Source organism: Mustela erminea, chromosome 10 (genome assembly GCF_009829155.1).
Source record: "Mustela erminea isolate mMusErm1 chromosome 10, mMusErm1.Pri, whole genome shotgun sequence".
Taxonomy (NCBI): domain Eukaryota; kingdom Metazoa; phylum Chordata; class Mammalia; order Carnivora; family Mustelidae; genus Mustela; species Mustela erminea.
This window is the reverse complement of record NC_045623.1, coordinates 101,504,138-101,524,978: the sequence shown is the minus strand read 5'-3', so window position 1 is coordinate 101,524,978 and position 20,841 is coordinate 101,504,138. Positions and strand designations below refer to the sequence as shown.

Below are 20,841 nucleotides of genomic sequence, written 5' to 3'. Positions count from 1 at the left end.
TCCGCATTCGTCCCCAGCACTCACCAGGGGCCTTGGCTTTGGCTGCTGGCCACATACGATCCTGTCTCTCCAGCCCAGAGTCTCAGACCTCTCAGGAGCCTCTCTTCTGACTGCCCCGTGATGCGGGGGGGTGGGGGGGCCTCCTCCACCGGCAGCACCTCCCATCCCCACATCACAGCCCTGACATCCCGTCCCCACGGGCACCTGGATTCAACTCCTACCTCTCCTGCTCACTGAGTCTCCATCCAGCTTCCTCCTCCTCCTCCCGGACGCCCCCGGGGGAGGTGGGGGTGTCCCAGGCCTCTCCCAACTCACCCTCATGGGGCTCCCCACACGCCCATCCTAGCCCATCACCCCAGAGCACCATCTTGTCTATTACTCTTTTGTGTAAACCTGGAATCTCACGGAGGGGGACCCTCTTCCTTCACACTTTCATCAAACCCAGCAAGACATCAATTCCCCTGACCGGCAACTCAGGTAAGTGTGGATCGTGCCTTCCCCACCAGACTGTGTGAGATCCCCTAGAGATGCCTAAGGATGCGCATAGGGCAGGGGCTCTGCCTCCACCTTCAGACTGGGAGTTCTCTGAGAGACTGAGGGTGTCCCCAGAGACAGGACTCCAGCTGGAGCCCCACCCCCAAGGACACTGGAGATCTCTTTCCAGGGTGCCCCATATTCCTGGGACAAAGAGTGTCTTCCTCACCCCTGGACCCTCAAGGCCCTGCACGGAGCCTGGCACCAGGGCCGGGGCTTCAGGAATTATGAGTGAATGAATGAACCTGTGAACAAGTGCGTGCTGGCCGGCTCAAACCCTGCCGTCCCATCTGGCCAGCAGGTGGCAGCAGGGCTCAGAATCAAAGGAAAGCTGGACCGCCGCTGAGATTTTATTGGTCACCATTTCCGAGAGGAGAGCGGCTGCGTTGAGACTCTCGGTCACCTATAGGACCAGCGTCCTGGGTTTGAGAGCTGCTGGGGAGGCCAGAAAGAGTGCCGGGCACCACGGCCCTGGCCCTTCCCCTCAAACCAGCGCTAAGGGGCCAGCCTCTACGCAGGGCTGGAAAACGACCAAAAGACCAGATGCGAATGACTCCTGCTCAGTCCAACACCAGAGACATCCCAAAGTCACCCTCCCCATCTCCCCGTCCCCACCTGGGGTCACTGTCACCCATCCCTGGGCTCAGGAGAATTCCTATTCTAGGTGAGCGGCTAACAACCCCCTCCCCCCACCCCACCCCCGAAGATCCTGCCCTCAGAAAGGAACGAGATGGGGACCAAGGGATCCGGAGAGGCCTGGAGGGCGAAGCCCCCCCCCCCACGCCCCATTCTGGCCTCTGGGCAGCTTGGGTGTCAGTCAGGCGCCAGGCCCAGCTCCCCACTCCTCGCCCTCACAATCCCGGCCTTTGTCCAGCCGGCCCAGGCCTGGCCAACTCTGCACCGGCCCAAGGGCCCCTGGAAACCAGAGCAGCTGGAACCCCACCAAGTATTTTTCCAGGCCGGGCCAGGGGCCCTCAGGAGACAGAGGATGCAAAGGGAGCGGTGTTCATTCATCCGTTTGTTCATTCATTCCTTCCTTGGACAAATAATATTTATTAGGCGCCCACTTTGTGGCAGGCATCGTACTAGGTGCAGGGGGTTCAGCGGTGGGCCCAGCCCAGGCCCAGACCCTCACCCATCTTACTTTCCAGATGCAAATAGATGCCAACAAAACCCCTCTTTCCCAGTGTGGGGGCTGGGCTTGGAGTATGGGGCAGGGGAGGCTGTGTGGGGGTCAGGGTGGGAAGGGGGAGGAGACTACCCACTAGACCTACATACCCCAGACCTCTGCCCCTCCGACGCGGCTGAGGTTGAGGTGGGGGTGGGGGTCCCTCAGGGCTCCACCCACACGCTGCTGTTGGTCACCCGGGCCCCGAACCAGCCCTTCCAGTAGACGGAGTCCTGACCCCCGTGCTCGAAGCGGACAAAGCGGACGCCGGGCCCATAGTCGGTGAAGGTGTGGGAGATCTGGGGAGTGGACGTAGGAGGGTCAGATTAGGGTCCTGGCGCCTCCCCCAGCCACCTCACCCGGGTGCGCTTTCCCGGCTCTAGCCTCCCCCGCTACTCCGGGTTTCTCAGCCGGGGTCTCTCTTCCACACCTCCCCCAAGTAGGCCCTAACCTCGTTCCGTGGGCGGGGTTCCCAAGAGCCCCGCCCCTCTTTCCCAGGCCCCGCCCCATCACCCGGAGCCTCCAGATTCACCTGGATCCAGCCCGCATCGTCGCTGTCTGGGGGCACGGCCACCTGCCCGCTGCTGAACTCAGCCAGCACGTCCTCGTGCTCCGACAGCAGCTTCACAGTGAGCTCGTACAGGCAGCCGGCGTCGCTGCGGCCCGAGTACCTGCCCCGAGGAAGGGAGCGATTGCTCGCCAAGCCCCGCGGAGCTGGTACTGCGGGCCGTGCCTGCTACAGAAGTTCTCATTTCTGCCCAACCCCGCCGGCCGGTACTGCCAAGGTGCCCTTTTTACAGATAAGGAAACTAAGGCCAGAGAGAGAAAGGACTCGCCCAAGGTCGAAACCCAAGGACTCCACCCCAGACCCAACTGTGAGGCTAAAGCCAGCCGGCAGGGACGCGTTTTGTTTTTTTCACTGCCAACCTTTAGAAATCAGGAGGGGAGGTGGATTTCCACCTTCTCCTGAAAACCCCTGGCCCACGTGGCCACGACCACTAGAGCTGGGATGCAGTGGCCCCTGGGGCAGAGCAGCGGCTCCAAGCTGCCCCTACACTCACACTCACACACACACACACACACACACACGCACGCACACACACTCCCTGCTTCACCCCCTCCCCTCCCCCAGTCCTGGCCCGGCCCCATGGCCGCTCACCAGTCCTTCGCCACGATGGCCGGCTGAGTGGTGTCCAGCAGCTCCTCCCAGTAGCCCTCAGCCTGCAGGTCAATGACCTGCGCTTTGCGACACCACCTGGGGAACTGGAGTTAGGAGGGGGTGGCGACCCCTCTCCCCCCTTTGCCCTCCATCCCCCTTCTCCTTACTCAAAGGACGAGGCGAAGTACTTCTTGACGCTCTCATCGTGGATGAATTCCACCCCACAGTCTCCGGGCAAGTCCTCCACCCTCCAGCCGTCCCCACCGTGCTCCACGTCGCACCAGCCCTCCAGGTCCTCTGTAGGAACAGGACAGCCCCACGCTGGTCACCCACTCCCTGCTGAGGGTGTGCCTGGGCTGGCTCTTCGTCCGATAGTTGGGCGGGGGGGGGGGGGAGGGCGGAACGCGGGACTTGAACGGTGTGCGCTGGGCAGGTGATGGTGCGGGTAGAACGGAAGGCACTTCCTGTCCGTCCCCAGATTCTCTCTCCCGCCTGGGAGGGTCCTCCACGGGGCCGGTCTTGCCCTGGCTCGCTGAGAGTGGAAGGACCTGGGAAAGGGACCCCACTCCCCGCCCCCAGAGAACAGGCGGCCAGGGAGGCAACCATACGTACAGTATTTGATGGGGCCACTCTGCAGGGCCTCGGGCCAGGGCTTTCTCCCACGTAGCCCTCCGAGTGGGCCAGCATTGTTCCTGCCCATTTTGCAGAAGAGGAAACTGAGCCCGCCCAGCCCCTCACCTTCTCCGCACGGATTGCGCAGCAGGTTGCGCCGCCGCTTGCTCAGGAAGTAGAACTGCTGCCAGTGGTCGCGCTCGTCCTCCGCGCCGCCCTCGGGCACCAGCCCCTCCTGCTGGCACTTGAGCAGCCAGAGAGGGGCGCCGTCCACCAGCTCCTTCCAGCGCAGGCACACCAGGCGGCAGGCCTGCACCAGCTGCGCGGCGGGCAGCTCGGCCAGCACGCGCAGCAGCAGAGGCTCGGGCAGCTCGTCCAGGTACGGCGCCGCCGCCGCCTCCTCCTCCTCCTCCTCCGGCCGCTCCTCCCCGGCGCTCGCCTCCTCCGCGCCCGCCTCCTCCTGCTGCCCCTCTGGGCTCACCTCCTCCTCCGGCTGGCCCACGCTCTCTGCAGGCGGGGGGCGCGGGGGGGTGGGGCGGGGTGCTGTGACTCTGCTCAGACCGTCCCTCTCCGAGCTCGAGAAACCCCATGCCTCGGGTAATCTGCCTCCCACCCACCCTCGGATAATCCGCAGCTGGGGCCCGAGATTCTGCGCCCAGAGACTGGTGCCGAGTGGAGGGGTGAGGACCACAGACCAGCCCCCAGTCGCAAGAGTGGCCTCAGAGGCCTCAGCTGTCCCTGCAGGGCCAGTAAACCTGAGAAGACAAGAGCTGATAAAATATTCCTATAAGGGCGTGCATGCATTGCACAAACTTGACTTGATGTGTCACACCTCCACTCCTTTATCCTTACCACCACCTCCTGAGATCCCTGCTCCCCTCACCTCCTCCGGGGAGTGCTCCCAGACTTCCCACCAGGACATCTTCCCACTGTGGAGCTCCTGTCCTGCCTAGCCATCGTCCTAGCATGTGTGTGGGCTTGGAAACTCCTCTCTCAGGACCAGACTCAGTGCAAGAGGGCAGGAACAGGGTCTCGGACACTCACAGCTTCATCCCAGTGCCTGGCATCTGGAACCCTCCCTGGCACACTGTCAGCAGCTAATGTTTACTGGGCATTGAGCAAGAGCTAGGCATAGTTCTGAGCGGTTTCTTTACTCTAAATCCTTACAGCCTCTCTTCCAGGTTGTTCCTGCTGCCGTTGCTGTTTCATTGATGAGGAAGCTGAGGCGTAGAGGGGTGAAACCCTCCGGGATCACCCAGCCTGGACTTGAACCCAGGCAGTCTAGCTCCAGAGCCACCATTAACCACCATGCCCTCAATGAAATAAGGTATTGGCTTTGGAGGCGCCGTTTTGAGTTTGATTTTGGTTCACCAAAGGTTACACACCTAGTTTGAGGGCAGGGTCGTGGGGATCTGAGGTTGAACAGAAGGGAGAGCAGGGGTTGGAACCCCCTGACAGCCACAGCTGGGTGATGGGGGGGGGGGGCTTCCTGAAAGAGAGCAGGTATACGGAACAAAGACATATAATAAATGCTGGAGAAGCGAAGGTCCTTTCACTCCCTTCTTTTCCTACCCCCGGCCCTCTGTTTCCTCATCTGCGGAATGGGAGTAATCATTGGGCCAGGCCACTGAAACAAGTGCTGATGTTCTGATCCCCTGAGGAGGGGGCCAGGGCACTCTAAATTGTAAGGAGGGGGGGCAGATGTCAGGAGCTGCAGGCTGGACTGTCTCCTGGAACCCAGCCGGCCTCAGCTGGGCCATCAAAACCTTGAGTAAGCAGATACTGAGTGCAGCGTCTCGGGAGGAGGAAGACAGTGGCGAGGAGATGGGGCCACTCCGGGTGATGGGGGGAGGGCCGTGTTCTCAGACCTAGGATGGTGGGGGGGGGGGTAGTCCTAAGGGTTGGAGACTGGAAAGCCCAGGCAGGGGTAGAAACAGGCTGAGCAGTGGGGGAGGGCACAGGCAGGGTCTAGACCGAAGTCAGGGTGTTGCCAGGACCCCAGCCTGCCAGCACTTACAGTATTTTCTCCCCCTCCCGCAGTCAGACCCTGGAGCTCAGTCAGGGTTTACCTCTTCTTCAGAGCCCAGAGCACAGTCAAACCTGCATAATACTCTCCTTCGTTAATAGCTCTTTTTTTTTTTTTTTGGACACATCTTTATGATGTGGGGGTTTACCCTTTCTCTTTTCCAAAGAAGAAACTGAGGCCCAGAGAGGCTTACTAGCTTCACTCAGGAACAAAAGGCATGCAGAGAGGAAAATGCCAGGCCCCAAAGCCACATCACCTGCTGTCCTGCTGCCCACAGCTCTCTGGGGAGCTGGGCCCAGTGTCCTCACCTCTCCACCCCTCCCCCTGCCCTGCCCTGGCCCTGGTGGACACCTGATGCTCCCCCGAAAGGTGCACCTTGCCCGGTCCCCTCTCCTGGCCTCAGGCCTGGCTCTCCAGGCCCCAGATCTGATTACAGCCCCCCACCCCCACCCTTTTCCAGCACACACAACTCCCCACATTGTTGCCATCGGAAAGTTATCTGGCCCCTGGAAGCTGCCTCCCAGGCTGACTCACCTGCACTGGGCCCTGGAGGGGAACAGCTGAGCCCTGGGAAAACAGCAGGGCCCATTCTGGGGCCCTATAGAGGGAATGGCGAGGGGGTCATGGATAGGGAACAGGGGCTGAAGGAACTGGGAGTTTCAGTGCTAGAGGAGAGGCGCTTGGCTGTCTGAGCGTGCTTGAGTGTTTCCCGTGGCCTGCTCCGAGCAAGGCCCCCTCTCAGATGGGCCTGGTGGGGGCAGGGGTGGGGGAATCTGCAGACAGGTCTTGTTCCCACCCTGACTCAGCAGGCAAACCCTACAGGCTCAGTAAGGAGTTCAAGGGATGGGGGGGGGGGGGGGGTCTCGTGCCAGATAAGATGACTGGGCAGTCTCAGAGGGCCCTGAGCATAGGCAAGAGCTGTGCCCCAGCTCCCACTCACGGGCTGGTCTGATCCCCACTGGGCAACCAGCAACGCAGTTGAAAAGCAGCCCCACTAGCCAAGGGAGCCCAGGAGGAAGACTGGGATGGCGTGGGGAGAGACGGGTAACCCCGAGAAATCCTTGGGGATACAGGAAGCTGAGGGCCACAGCTGGCAAATCAAAGAAGTTGATGGAAGAAAAAGGCATGCAGCCTCCTGAGATGTGTCCCAGACCCGAACCCAACAGACCCTCAGGTAGCGGAGAGGGGGGAACGTGGGATGACTCCTGCACTATGTCCCTGGTAAGCAGGACCAGGAGCCCGTCACCTCTGGAGGCCTCCAGCCAGCCAAAGGGCTGTGCTCTTTTAAGAATGTCTCAAGGGGTTTGCTTGGGTGAAAGTTTGCCGCGCTGGATGTCGGGGACCCCCTCGCTCTCTGATGCCCCCTCTCTGTAGCAGTCGCCCGCCTGACCCGGTCTCCCCTCCCGGGCTTGAGCGAGTGGATCCGGCTGGCGGCAGCTACCTGGTTCACCGTCTCCGTCCATCGCTGCGGAGGGCGGTCTTGAGAGGAGGAGGAGCCGGAGCGCTGCGGGGCTGCCCGAGTCCCGCGGCGGCGGCGAGTCCAGGCGCTGTCCGCGTCTAGGTCGGGGCCCGGCTGGCCGCGCCTCTTAAAGGCCCCAGCCTCCCCCCACCCCCGCCCCGCCTTTGGCCGGGCGCCGGGACGCCCCGCAGTCTGGAGCGGTCGGCCCCAGGCCTGAAGCTACTGGTTCCTCGGCGGACCCAGGAGGCAGGGAAAGGTCGGGAGTCGGGTTTTTTAATGGGGGGGGGGGGGGGTCCGATTTGGGGCGTCTTCCAGCTCCCTCCAGGGGTGGATGCTGGGAGGAGGAGACGAGGGGGCAGCGAGTCTGGGTCAGGCGGAGGGTGCGGGGCGCGCAGCCCAGGAGGAGGGAGGGGGACAGAGGCTCCTCCGGTGCCCCCCCCACCCCAGGTAATTTTCCTACAGCGCGATGGGGAGGCACAGCGCGGGGCAGGACCGAGGGGGCGGGCCCGGGGCGGGGTCTGGCGGTCCGGGGCGGGGCCGCACGCTCCAGCTAGGGCAGGCCGAGGCCAGCCCAGCCCCAGGGCGGAGCCGGACCGCGCAGCGGCGGCGGAGCGCAGGTGACCGCGGGGAGTGGGCGCTGGGAGCCCCGAGGTGGGGGAGCGGGCGGCCCAGGGCCCCGCGGGCGGGCGGACTGCGCGGTTTCCGGGCAGGGCGCGAGGAAGGCCCGGCGCGGACAAGGCCCAGGCCTCGGGGACTGCGCGACGCGGCCGGGAGCGGCAGCGGAGGCGAGAACCCGGGTTGGGGTGGCTAATCGATGACCAGGGGTCTGAGCCCCGGCTCTGGGGGGTACTTGAAAGCCACAGCTCGAGGTGGGAAGGCTGCAGGCGCGCCGGGCATCCTGGGGCTGAAGCCCAGCCACAGGGGTGGAGGTGGGCGCCTGGGAAAGGCCTTTCACCATCGCCCACCCCCTCGCGAGTCCCAGCTAGGCAGATCATTTTATTCTGCGGCCTTGAGAAAGTCTTTGAGCTCTTTGGACCTACGTCGGAGACGATGATAATTATCCCCTGCCCCCAACCTCTCTTCCACCTCCGTTGGAGGACTTGCTGGGTGGTTCTGCCGGACTGCGCATTGTTACTTACACTCCATAAATACAGACGGGCCTGCTGGAAAAGGCTTGCTCTAGAATCAGAGAAGACTCCGTCCTCCATCTCTGTCCGTGTGACCTTGGGCAGGTACTCGCACGCCTCCTGGCCTCCTGAGCGTCCTTTAGAGGCTGTTGTGAGCTGACAGTAAAATTAGTCACCTTTTTTTTTTTTTTTAAGATTTTATCTATTTACTTGAGAGAGAGAGAGCGAGAACAGGAGAGCAGACTCCCCCGCTGAGCAGGGAGCCTGATACTGAGCTGCATCCCAGGGCCCTGGAATCACTATCTGAGGCTAAGGAAAGAGGCTTAACCCACTGAGCCACACAGGCGCCCCCAAATCAATCACCTTTTATCAAACATCTGTTGCATCAGGTTATCTGAAACCATTTTAGTACTGTTCCTGACCCCATTTTACAGAGGAGGAAACTGAGGCTCAGAGAAGCACGGCGAAGATCCCGAGATAGTAAATGGCAGAGCCGGGATGGGAACGCCCACCGCCATGGGGTGCTGCAAATTTTCAATTCTGAGGAGGGAGCCCAGTCTATATATCTTTCTATATATCTCTCGATAACTACAGGGGGGCGTCCAGAAGCTACCCGCCATGGCCGTTGGGAACATCAACGAGCTGCCCGAGAACATTCTGCTGGAGCTGTTCACGCATGTGCCCGCCCGCCAGCTGCTGCTGCGCTGTCGCCTGGTCTGCAGCCTCTGGAGAGACCTCATTGACCTGGTGACACTCTGGAAGCGAAAGTGCCTGCGGGAGGGCTTCATCACTGAGGACTGGGACCAGCCCGTGGCCGACTGGAAGATCTTCTACTTCCTCCGCAGCCTCCACCGGAATCTCCTACACAACCCGTGTGCTGAAGGTGGGGTGCAGAGCAGGTCTGGCATGCCCCCAGTGCACACACTGTCATGATAGTAGCTGGCTTTCATTATGCACTTACTATGAACTAGGCACCCTGGATGGTTTAACTCCTTTAATCCTCTCACAATAATCCTAAGAGGTAGATGCTGTTAGCACTCCCATTTTTCAGACGGGCAAACTGAGGCAAAGAGAGGCATTTTTGTATTCCAAACCTTATTTCCCCAGTGACCTTTCCTAGGAGAGGGACTGTTGGCCAGTTGGGACTACCTGTGCCCAAGATACAAGACCAGGAAATCAGAGCCATATTCTGTTGGCCTAGTTCCAAGACTCCAGGGCTAGGCTTCCTAGGACTGCCCCAGAGTGCAAAGCGGACTTTACTTATGGAAGAATGAGAGATCCAGTCTTCTTTCCAGCATTTACAACAGGTAAAACAAAACTTCTGCATCACCTAGAGCTCCCTTTTTCCTTTACTGTGCTGTAACCCATCGGCTGGACACTGGGATGAGATGGGAGGCTCATTTCCCATTGTGTGGCCAAATTCTGGAGCAAGATAATGATGACATGACTCCAAGCTGTCCACAGTTTCAGATGCCTGCCTCCCTTGACTCCCCAACAGCCATGTTCTTGACCACCAGCTGGTATACTGTGGTCCATAAGCCAAATCTGGCCCAGAAGCTAAAAGTCATTTTTGCACTTTTAAATGGTTATTTAAAAAAAAAAAAAAAAAAAAAAAAGACTGCAACAGAGATAGATAGTGTATAGCCCAGAAAACCTACAGTATTTTGGCCCTTTACAGAAAATGTTTGCCAGCCCTTGTTCTTAACTCTGGTTTACAGTGGACAAAACCAAAGCTCAGAGAGGGAAAGCAACTTATCTAAGGTCACACAGCCTAGTATCTGGACAAACCCCAGATCGGCCTGGTGGGGGTCAGAGTGTTCTCCATCCCTGAAGGAGATTCACGTGGTCATTCACATGGTCACGTGTCTTGGGATTCCCAGTGGAAATCACCATGATGCTGGGCACATAGGCAGTATCTAATCGAAGACAGCCACTGTTGATCTGCAGTGTCCTATGGCACGGGGCTTGAGGGCAGCTGCAGAGATTCAGGGAGAGGACCGGGGAGGAAGGGGCTCTTGTGAGAAAGAGACCACTGGGGAGGGGGGGCTTCCCTATGATGTAAATTCTGCTTTATGGCCAGAGGGCTTTGAATTCTGGAGCCTGGACGTGAATGGAGGTGATGAGTGGAAGGTGGAGGCCCTCTCTAAAGACCAGAGGAAGGAATTCCCCAATGACCAGGTCAAGAAATACTTCGTGACTTCTTATTAGTAAGATCCGAGGCTGGGGAAGTGTTGGGGCGGGGGGGGGAACCCAAGACACTTTGCCCAGGGTGCCCTAGTGCTGAGCCCCAGTCCCTCCCCCCCAGTGCCCTAGTGCTGAGCCCCAGTCCCTCCCACCCCTCTGCCCGCCCCCAGCACCTGCCTCAAGTCCCAGGTGGTGGACCTCAAGGCCGAAGGGTATTGGGAGGAGCTGATGGACACCACACGGCCGGACATCGAGGTCAAGGACTGGTGAGTGCCTGGGGCGAGGGTCTGGGGGAGGGGGGCCTGCCACTCAGGCGCCCCACCCCCACCCTGCCCCCCCATCTCCAAGGCCCTGATGGGCCCGCCCTCTGCCCGCAGGTTCGCAGCCAGGCCGGACTGCGGGTCCAAGTACCAGCTGTGTGTTCAGCTCCTGTCCTCAGCACATGCACCTCTGGGGACCTTCCAGCCAGATCCGGCAACGATCCAGCAGAAGAGCGATGCGAAGTGGAGGGAGGTGTGTGGGCGAGAAAGAGGGCAGGTCGCCCGTCGCCCCAGGTGGAGACTGCAGTCAAACAGGCTTGGGTTCAGATCCCAGCTCTGCTCTTTCTCACCTGGGCCTTGGTCGCTCAGGGTCTGAAATGATGCTGGTAAAGCCATGTTCAAGAAGGTTGACTGTTATTAGTTATTAATATCAGTTATTACTACTATCTACACCAGGGACACCAAATATTTTCTTATCAGGCCAAATACAAATATTTTGGGCTTCGCAGGCCAAGTTGTCCCTGTTCCAACTACTAAGCTCTTCAACTCTGCCACTGCGTGGTGAAAGCAGCTTTATGGACATGGCTGTGTTCCAATAAAACTTTATTTACAAAATTCTACAAAAGGGCAGTGGGCCCCTGGGCCACAGTTTGCCAGTACTGTCCAGTAGAATTTTCTGCAGCCATAGAAATGGTCTGTCTGCACCTGTATGGTATTGTATAGCCACGTGTGACCATGGAGCGCTTCCTCAGAGCCAGATTCTGCTGTGACTGAGGAACTAAATTTTTTATTTTATCTAACTTTCATGAATTTCAGCTTAAATAGCCACACGTGCCCAGGGATGACCATAGTGGACATCTTCTGGCAGTTTACAGACTTTCCTTCCATTCCCTTCAGTTCCTTTGAGTTGCCCTTGGGTAATCCTGTGGAGTGGACCCAGGAGGATTTTGCCCCATTTTACAGATGAGGAAACTGAGGCAGAGAGGGGAAGTGGCCTGCCCCAAATCACAGAATTAGAGCTAGCACTGAGTTCTGCAGGCTCTTGGTCCACCACTAAGACCTCGGCCCCTTCCTTGTTCTTTTTTTTTTTTTTTTTAAGATTTTATTTATTTATTTGACAGACGGGGATTACAAATAGGCAGAGAAGCAGGCAGAGAGAGAGAGGGGGAAGCAGGTTCCCTGCTGAGCAGAGAGCCCGATGTGGGGCTTGATCCTAGGACCCTGGGATCATGACCTGAGCCGAAGGCAGAGGCTTGAACCTGCTGAGCCACCCAGGCGCCCCCCCACCTTCCTTGTTCCTGACCTCTCTCCCTCTCTCCACCTGTCCCCCACCCAGGTCTCTCACACGTTCTCCAACTACCCGCCCGGCGTCCGCTACATCTGGTTTCAGCACGGCGGCGTGGACACTCACTACTGGGCCGGCTGGTACGGCCCGAGGGTCACCAACAGCAGCATCACCATCGGACCTCCCCTGCCTTGACACCCCCCAAGCCCTGATCCGCCAAACCCTGACTGCTGTCAGAGAAGGGCTGGGTTAGGGAAGGGGAGGGGGACCAGGCTCCCCCAGACCTCCAAGATCATCCTTGCCCCTCAGTTGCCTATTTTGTGGAGCCTCTCAGTTTGTGCGGCCCTCACAAGCTGGGGGGGGGGGGCAGTGCTCTAGGCCCAAAGTCTCAACCTGAATGACGTCAGGGGAGGCCTGGTGTCAGGCCCTTTAAGAGATGGGGCCCCTGAGGTTGGGGAGGTGCAAGGTGTTCTCCCAGGCTCCTCCAGGAGTGGTCTCCAAGCTCAGATGCCAACCTAGATGTGTGTCTCTACCTTCCCCTCCTGGGTCCTTCCTCCCTGTCTCCGTTGGGGGCCCTCGGAGCAGGGACAATCTGGACATCTGGCCAGCCTGTGGCTGCTCTGGCTAGTGCAGATGCTGGGAGGTGACCATGTAGCTCAGCCAGATCTGGGAGTGGAAGGGGGGCTGTGCTGGCCCGTCCTCTGCTTCAAACTGCCACTCCCAAATTCTTTGCCTGCCTGCTCAGAGATGTGACTTTGACCCAGAGGCTCAGGTGTAGTCTGAGAGGGACAGGGCCAAGATGGAGTGGGGGCCAGGTCAGGTCTGGACGGGCTTCACTGTCAATGAAGCCCAGAAGTCAGATGGGCATCAAGTGGGGGTAGGATCTTCAGAAGACCCCTGGAATCCTGTGCATGGTAACCCAGGGCAGGGGAGGAGTGCATCAGACCCTGAATCTGAGAGCTGCGGCACATAAGCCCTGGGATGAGGTGAGTGGGTGGTTTTCAAGGACCACCTGTCCGCCTCTATGCCTAGACCAGCTTCCCCGGGGCTTGGAATGTCCTAACCTACCCTTGGAACTGCCTTTCCTTGCACCTCCCCACCCTGCCCAACCTTACTCCTGCCTCTCCCTCCTGCTGGAAGGACAGCAGTACTCGGGTTCTGCCCCTGCTGCATGCAGCTAAATAAAAGGTATTTTCGGCCCGACCTTTGTCCTGTGGTTTCTGGTAGGAAAGGCAAATTTAATGGGAGGTCCTGCCCTGGACCTGCAGAAGGTGAGCCTGTGTGGCTTCTGTCCAAGGTGCAGGGAATGACTGACACTTCAGGAGGCAGACTATGGCAGGACCCTCATACAGACTCCTTAATGAGCTGCCAACATCTCACCCCAGCAGCCCTCCAGTACTGCTAGCATTCTCCAGAGGCCCGGCCACAAAGCTGGGGTGAGGGGGGAGCAGTGGATATCTGAGATGCACCTCATGCTGGGTGTGCCGTCGCAGGCTCACTGCTCACTGGTATCTTACTTACTCTGCCAAGAGCTTTACTGACATTAAGTGAAGCCAAAGCATTTAGAACGGTGTATGGCACACAGTGTGTGCTCAATGTACGGTTTAATTATCTCAATAGTCAGCTGGATTAGGGCCTCAGCCTTGGCAGGGACACCACTCACTAGCTATATGTAAGTTAGCAGAAGACACCTTTGGGGGACTCGCAGCCCTGACGAGTTAAAAAGGTGGCCTGAGCCGGGCACCTTTGCGCAGTGCACAACCTGCACAACCGTTTTTGGTTGCCTTAAGTAGGTGCTTGATGATTACCTGTTGAAGGAGTTAAGGAATTAATGACAAAAATGCGGAGATTTTTCCTTTGAGTAAACTGAGGTCTCCCTGAGGCCTAACCCTAGTGAAGGTAAAAGTCCTGCTCCAGCCCCTTAGAGTGTCAACAATCTCCTTCCGGGAAGAGTCCCGCCTCCCTCCCTACAGCGGAGCGAACTGGTGAAGCGGCCTCAGAGTGGCCTGCGCAGAGGTGGCGACTAGGTTCGGTGAACGCCCTCTCTTCCCGGAAAGCAAAGGGAAGCGGTGGGACCCTACTGCTGAGCCGCCGATTACCTTCAGGAGAAGACAGATTGAGGCTGCAAGGTTGGGGGAGGCCGTCGCGCGACCCCCGGCACTGCGGACCCCAAGATCTCCGCGGAGTAGCTGCGGTAGAAGCGGGCTGTGGGCTTGGGGAAGGCGGTGGGCGGGGAGAAGGCGGTGGGTGGGGAGAAGGCGGTGGGTGGGGAGAAGGCGGTGGGTGGGGAGAAGGCGGTGGGCGGGGAGAAGGCGGGGCGGGGCGAAGCCGTGGGCGCGGCCCCGGAGCCCGAGGGGGCGGTCCGAGCGCGCGCGTGACACGGGGCGGGGCGGGGCGACAGTGGACAGCGCCGCCGAGGCCGGAGGCTCCAGACCGACGCGGAGGTCCGGTCCCGCCGGGCGTCCCGCCCCGCGTCCAGGTCGCGGCCCAGCTTGGGGAACGGGCGCGGGGGGAGACAGGCGGGGGAAGAGCTGGGTGTCCTGCACCCGAAGGCGGGGGTGGCGGACGGGGGGCGGGGCGTTAACTGAGCCGGTGGCGCTGTCCACCTCGGGCCTCCGGGACAGCGGGGTAGGGGCCCGGGCGGCGCGCGGTACGCGCGAGACCAAATCCCGCGCGGCCGGGCCCTGGCTCAGACTTCGGGAAGTGCTGCCTGGGAGCGACACCCTGGCCACAGCTCGCTGGTGGCGCCCCAGCCCAGGGCCGATCTGGGACCTCCCGGCACACGCACGCCCGCCGGTCCTGGGACGGGCCAAACTTTCCCAAGCCTCAGCTTCTGCTTTTGAGAAACGGGCTTAGTAACCGTGCTTACAGGGGTCGTTGAGAAGGTCGCGACTCGGGCCGGGCACGTGGGAAGCACAGGGACACCCCCCCGGGGGGTGGGGGAACATCACCCCATGCTCCATTCGTGCGCAGTCAGGCCTCGCCCTAAACCCACGAACGCCAGAAACTAGGGGAGGGGGTGCGACGAATAACGTGCGACCAGAGCCAGAGACCAGACTCTGGACGCCTGGGTGAGGAGCTCTTCGGACCTAAGTCGACTCTGACTCCCACCCAGCGACTTTTATTTGGCCTAGACGGTGCTTTTAGAAGTTGCCAACATTTAAAAACCGACAGGTTTCATATTTTCGAAACTGCTTATGTAGAGTTCCTTCTGAAAAAGCAGAAGACCTAGCCACATAGAGTTTTTCCCGTCATAGCATTTTTGCACAAGGTACAAGTACCTTATTTATTGTTCTCTGAGGTGCTGACATGTTCCTGTCTGGGCGGGAGCCACAGGAGACGCTGTGCGTCTGCTCTCGTTTTTGCTGGGTTGGTAGCTTTGAGAACTCTGTGGATTCTTTGGCCAAGTCTCTATGGAAAATGAGAAGCCTCCTCAGAGACTTTACCTGTGGGAGGAGAATAACCCCTCCCTCTCCCACCGGTGAGCGGATAAGGCCCATCTGAGTGACAGGGGCTGGCCTTCCCTCCCCGACCCCATCCCCACCCTGGGGTGGGGTGGGGGGGGTCCCCTTAGAGATCTGAACAGCCAGGCAAGATTCAGGCTGGGGTAGTGGCACTGTAAAATTTTCCAAAACCCTTGTGCCATTCAGGTGTAGAGGGAGGAAGGTGTTCTTGGGAGCCGCTGACTACTACTGACGAGCGTTTTTGCTCTAACGATAGAGAAGTAATGATGTCCGCCCGGTGCTAAAGGCTTGCCTTGTACTAACTCAGACCTCCCGGCCCTGCTGAGGCTGGGACAGTCATTCGCTCCTCTTAAGGCTCTCCAGCTAGCCACTGCAGGCCAGGATTGAACCCCCGGCTGGTCTTGCTCAGGATCCCTCAATCGGCTTTGCAGTTTCTGAGCATTTCAAAATGGGCTCTGGCCTGATGCCCCAACCAGGATGGAGAGGCAGGTCCTCCTCGCCGCGGTGTCTTATCACATCTGGCTTCCAGGTCAACGTGAGCGATTTGGGGAGAAGTTGGTTTTAGCAACTAGCCCCACCCCTTAATGAAGCTGTGACACAGAACGTGAAATCTTTCTTACACCCACAGACGAACAGTGACTTCCCAGTACTGAAATAACCTGACCACAGACTTCTGCAGAGCTTGCAGACAGTGGCGTGGCCTTGGCAAGGTCTGCCAGTTCACTGGGCCCAGCAACTTAAAATAAAGCAATTGTTTTTTTTAACAGGGCCGGGGGATAGGGGAGGAATGGGTGCAGGGGGTGGGGGTCAGGAGAGGGCCTCTTTAAATATCAGCCCCTGAAATCTTTGTTAATATTTTTATTACACTCTTTCAAATGTGTGTAACGTGTGTGAGTGCTCTCTATTCTGACGGCCCACTGCGTACCCAGGAGAAGGCCTGACCCCTTTTGTTTCACAAAAGAAAAAGGATGAAGAGCCCCTGGCCCAGGTCCCTGGAAATCTGAGGGGTCCACCTCCTTGGTCAGGACTCATAAACACTGTTGCCCCCTACAGGCCTGTGGGCAACCCCTGCCTCCCCCGCCTCCCCGCCTCTCCCACCAGCCATGGCCCTGGTCAGCATCAACGAGCTGCCCGAGAACATTCTGCTGGAGGTGTTCACGCACGCGCCTGCCCGCCAACTGCTGCGCTGTCGCCTGGTCTGCAGCCTCTGGAGAGACCTCATTGACCTGGTGACACTCTGGAAGCGAAAGTGCCTGCGGGAGGGCTTCATCACTGAGGACTGGGACCAGCCCGTGGCCGACTGGAAGGTCTTCTATTTCCTGTGCAGCCTCCGCCGGAATCTCCTGCGGAACCCGTGTGCGGAAGGTGGGCTCGGGGCTGCCCCGGGGCTGGCTCCCCACCTTTCCTGAAACTCAGGGCCTTTGCACCTACGATTCCCACACTATCTGGAATGTTGTCTCACACCTGTACCACTCTCTGGCACCTGTACCACTCGCCCTTGGTTCCTCCTCATTCTTCGTTCTTCAGGTCTCTGTTCAGACACCTGGCCTGGTCCCCCTGCTGCCCCGCCTTTATCCTGTCTCTCCTGTTTCGTTCCTCCGTAGAGCCTTCATAACCTATAATTATGTCTTATCTCATAGCTTTTGGTTTTGTTTTTTTTTTTTCTCTGCTACAAACTTCAAGGTCCAGGGGCCTCATGGGTCTTGGTCACCACTCTACCGACACGAGTGTCCACAGTAATGCCTTCACATAGTGCTGGAAAAACGTTTGTTGAATGAACAAACTGCACATTCAGCTTTCCCTCTCTTGCTCCGTCCAAGCTGCCTGACTCATACAGAAGGTCCCTCCGTGCTGGGCCCTAGACTTCGCCGGGCTCGGGGCTTCACAAATGTCCTTCTCCTCCCGTTGTCCCCATTACCCAGAGGAAGGAAAGGATTTTCAGAGGTGACTGTAATCACGTCACTTGAGGCCCCTGTTTAACTTACTAGGTTCTCTTGTACTTGCCAGGGTCTTTTTCCTTCATTGAGCACCTACTGCATACCACACACCAGGCTTCTTGTGGGGGGGCTAGGGCAACAGTTAATGGTTTGTACATAGTTTGTACCCTTAGAATCCCCATCGTGCCGATTTTCTCTCTTGAACCTCATGAGGACCCCAGGAGTTAACCAAATAAGCAGGGTTGGCTCCATTTTATGGGTGGCGAGCGTTAGGCCCCATGGTGAGGATCCTGCCCTGAAACTGCCCAGTTGCTGGGGTCTGGTCCTGACCGATGAAGGCCCTCAGGCCCCTCTTGGAGTCCCCACTGACCGTGGCTCAGTCTCTCTGCCTGCCCCAGATTCCGCTCAGAAGCCGCCCAGCCAGGCCGCCAGCTCAGCTCCCACAGCTCCACGGAGCCCACCTGCAGCCCCAACTTAACACTGGGCTGTGGGCCGGCAGCCGGCAGTCCAGCCTCACTTGGACCTCCTTGAGCCTGAGCTCGGCACAGCCGGCTCCTGGATTTCTGTGGTATTCCTCTGCTTCTCTCCTGGCAGGCCCCAGGGCACCTGGGGAATAGGTGCGGGCTCCTAGTAGAGGGAACAATTTGGAAAAGTTCCCTTGGTGATTGTTCTGGAAAGTCTTGGTAGGGAAACACTGCTGGGTGTAAGGTCCCCTCGGTTCAGTGTGGAGGAGACCGGAACCTGCCAAGCCAAGCTGGTGGGGATCGCGAATACGGGCTCGCTGTGCGCCTCCAGCACTGAGAATGGCCACCTTTACGGTGGCCAGAGGGGCTCCGAGCTGGCAGAGCAGCAAACCCAGAAAATTGTTCCATGGGCCCCCCCGGGGTATCAATTACATAGTTAGGGTATCAGGGGAAATGTGAGTCGTCACGTAAGTGGTCTGCATTGGGACAAACGGACATTAGTCATTAAGAGCAGAAATATTATCATAGGCCCTTCATAACTTCCTGTTTTGAGAACTGAAACTTCGGTATTTCCCAGAATCCCCCAGCAACACCAAAGGAAGAAAAGGCTAGTTTAGAATTCCTGGTAATACTTTTTTTTTTTTTTACCCCCTCCAGCCTCATGTTAGGAGTCAAACGAGTCAGGGACGAAGTGGGAGAGAGAAGGTCCCAGATCAGAGCTGATGTGGTGAGGACAGGTGGAGACACGCTGGGAGGAAGGGCACTGTGTCGGGGTGCTTCGAGGCACAGCTGGGGTGCACACGGGAGACGGGAGCCTGAACAGGCCATGCCTTGAACCCCTCCTCCCTCCCTGGCTCAGGTGGGCAGGACCGGACCGAATATGTACACAGGGGATCTGACCTTGACTTCTGTTTTTCCCTAGAGGATCTGACATCCTGGCAAATTGACTCCAACGGCGGAGACAAGTGGAAGGTAGAGCGCCTCCCTGGAGACCATGGCACAGATTTTCCAGACTCCAAAGTCAAGAAGTACTTTGTCACATCTTTTGGGTAAGATTAACAACTTGAGCTGGCAGCGTCGAGAGGGAAAAGGGTCAGGACCCCTTTTGCCAAATCTCAGGCCTAAGTGAGGGCCCCCCCTGTGCAGCTGGAGGCAGTTTCCAGACGGGCTGAGTCCCACTTTTAGGAAGTACTCAGTGGCCACGATTAATAGCCGTGGAGGGTGGGGACCAGTACGGGGGCCTAGGAGCCACTGGGTGACTAGGGTGAGGCAGAGATGCCTATAGGTTCCTCATCTAGAACAGGGGTTCCTGGAGGTGCCCTCGTTGGGACCCTTGAACTAGATCACGTGCCACCTAGGCACAACAGGGTCAGGGCCCCTGCGTGTTTCTCCTAGGCCAGCGACAGCCAGAGGCAGAGGTCCTGCAGCAGTCTGGGGACACTGCTGGGTCCTGGCTATGCAAAGCACACCTGGGAGCCTTTCCTTTTGCTCCCCAGGATGTGCCTCAAGTCCCAGCTGGTGGACCTCAAGGCCGAGGGCTACTGGGAGGATCTGCTAGACACATTCCGGCCTGAAATCGAGGTTAAGGACTGGTGAGTAGGGCTTGGGCCACGCTCCACAGCCTTCCCTCTTCTCTTCCTGAGGATACCTAGAGGCAGCGCCCACTCTTTGCCTGGCGGTGTCCTGGGGTAGGCGCTGCCCCGGGAGCCGGCACTTGCTCATTCCACTTTACAGATGGGGAGACCGAGGCCTACCCATAAGCTGTCCCAGACGGCACCAGAGCATCAGAGGCAGCACGACCCAGCCTCCCTGGACTTCACTCCCTTCCCATCTGCCTCCCCTGGTCCCTTCTCTGGGCTTCCCTCAGCTCTTTCCCAGGCTCCTGCTCTGTGCCCAGAGCTGTGCAAGGCTCTGGCTTGGCCCACAGTGGAAGAAGGACCCCAGTGCCAGCCAGGGCCACCACTCTAAGGGTGTGTGTTGGGGGGGCGTGGTATTGAGGAACGTGCGGAGGACAGCAGGGCTAAGCAGAGGGTGAGCTCAGCCAGCTCCCATCACACAGGCCGCCCCTTGGATCTCCCACTGACCCCCCACTCTGAGCCATGATAACATACAGATGGCTCAGTTCCCACAGCCCAGGCCTTTATCTCCATAGAGAACCTTTTCATGTGTTAAGGGAACGTCTTCACTGAATACCCCAAAGCGTTGCCACTTTGCTCCGATATGGCCCCACACAGAGAGCCTACAGATCCCAGGGGCATAGGAGGGCCCAGAGAGCAGTGAAACCAGCTGGGCCTCAGGCTCCAGTCCGTGGGTCTGCTGCCTGCCCTCCTCCAAGGCCACCTTCTGTCTGGGGGTGCACAGTGCTGAGCCCCACCTGCCCCCAGGTTCGCCGCCAGAGCCGACTGTGGCTGCACGTACCACATCCGAGTGCAGCTGGTCTCAGAAAACTACATCGTCCTGGCCTCCTTCGAGCCCCCGCCTGTGACCATTGATCAGTGGAACAGTGCCGAGTGGACAGAGGTGAGGCCTTTCCTGCTTGGCCCTCACCACCCCCTTCTCGGGGACCTCCTGCAGGACTTTCCTCTTGCCCGCTCCAGCAGAGTGATGGCCCCAGCCTTCCCCTCCCCAGCCCTGGTGACCTCTTCTTCTTCTCCCTTCCTCCCAGGTGTCCCACACTTTCTCGGATTACCCGTCAGGGGTCCGCCACATCCTCTTCCAGCACGGGGGCAAGGACACCCAGTTCTGGGCAGGCTGGTATGGGCCCCGTGTCACCAACAGCAGCATCATCATCACCCCTAAGATGACCAGGGACCGGGGGCCCCTCCACGGCTCAGCCTGAGACCCTGCAGGGGCAGGAGAAGGCTGCCCACCTGCCCTCCTCACTTCATCTGCACGGGCCCTTCTGACAGTCTGACGTTCGCTGGCGTTCAGCCATCCTCTCTCTGGGCCGCTCGACTTCCGGAGGTCCCCTCCAGCGGAGCCTGTAGTGGGCAGTGAGGGCCCCTACCCTGGGAGCCCCTACCCCAGTTCCAACCTTGGGCAAACCCAGCAATTTGTGGCAACTCCCTGTCATATACTCTGACATTTCCTGACAATAAATACTTTCAGTAAAACCAGCCTGGGGTGGGGTCTAGTGGTGGAAGCCCTGGTTGCTTCGGTGGA

At 58.9% G+C, this 20,841-nt stretch overlaps 3 protein-coding genes across 5 annotated transcripts; 2 read left to right on the top strand and 1 right to left on the bottom strand.

The window, feature by feature from the left end:
* Positions 1 to 1,567: 1,567 nt before the first annotated feature.
* Positions 1,568 to 7,049, bottom strand: FBXO2 (F-box protein 2). Its single transcript, XM_032361715.1, has 6 exons — positions 6,941 to 7,049; positions 3,600 to 3,980; positions 3,029 to 3,158; positions 2,862 to 2,957; positions 2,235 to 2,373; positions 1,568 to 2,001 (listed from the first exon to the last, which is right to left on the bottom strand). The coding sequence occupies exons 1-6, from the start codon at positions 6,960 to 6,962 to the stop codon at positions 1,867 to 1,869; spliced, it is 903 nt and encodes a 300-aa protein (XP_032217606.1). The 5' UTR covers positions 6,963 to 7,049; the 3' UTR covers positions 1,568 to 1,866.
* Positions 7,050 to 7,478: 429 nt separating this feature from the next.
* Positions 7,479 to 13,015, top strand: FBXO44 (F-box protein 44). 3 transcript variants are annotated; one of them, XM_032361718.1, is made up of 6 exons: positions 7,479 to 7,575; positions 8,680 to 8,968; positions 10,166 to 10,263; positions 10,440 to 10,535; positions 10,647 to 10,782; positions 11,866 to 13,015. In XM_032361718.1, exons 2-6 carry the CDS (start codon positions 8,704 to 8,706, stop codon positions 12,024 to 12,026), a joined length of 756 nt encoding a protein of 251 aa, XP_032217609.1. In that variant the 5' UTR covers positions 7,479 to 7,575; positions 8,680 to 8,703; the 3' UTR covers positions 12,027 to 13,015. The 3 variants fall into 3 exon arrangements, with proteins under 3 accessions (XP_032217609.1, XP_032217608.1, XP_032217610.1); XM_032361717.1 differs by having other exon boundaries at positions 10,166 to 10,292; XM_032361719.1 differs by lacking the exon at positions 10,440 to 10,535.
* Positions 13,016 to 14,179: 1,164 nt separating this feature from the next.
* FBXO6 (F-box protein 6) lies at positions 14,180 to 20,795 on the top strand. The gene is given in 7 exon segments (XM_032361716.1): positions 14,180 to 14,293; positions 16,332 to 16,643; positions 18,602 to 18,728; positions 19,176 to 19,271; positions 20,064 to 20,199; positions 20,345 to 20,494; positions 20,496 to 20,795. Coding segments are annotated over 6 exon segments (861 nt in total). The 5' UTR covers positions 14,180 to 14,293; positions 16,332 to 16,381; the 3' UTR covers positions 20,586 to 20,795.
* Positions 20,796 to 20,841: the final 46 nt, after the last annotated feature.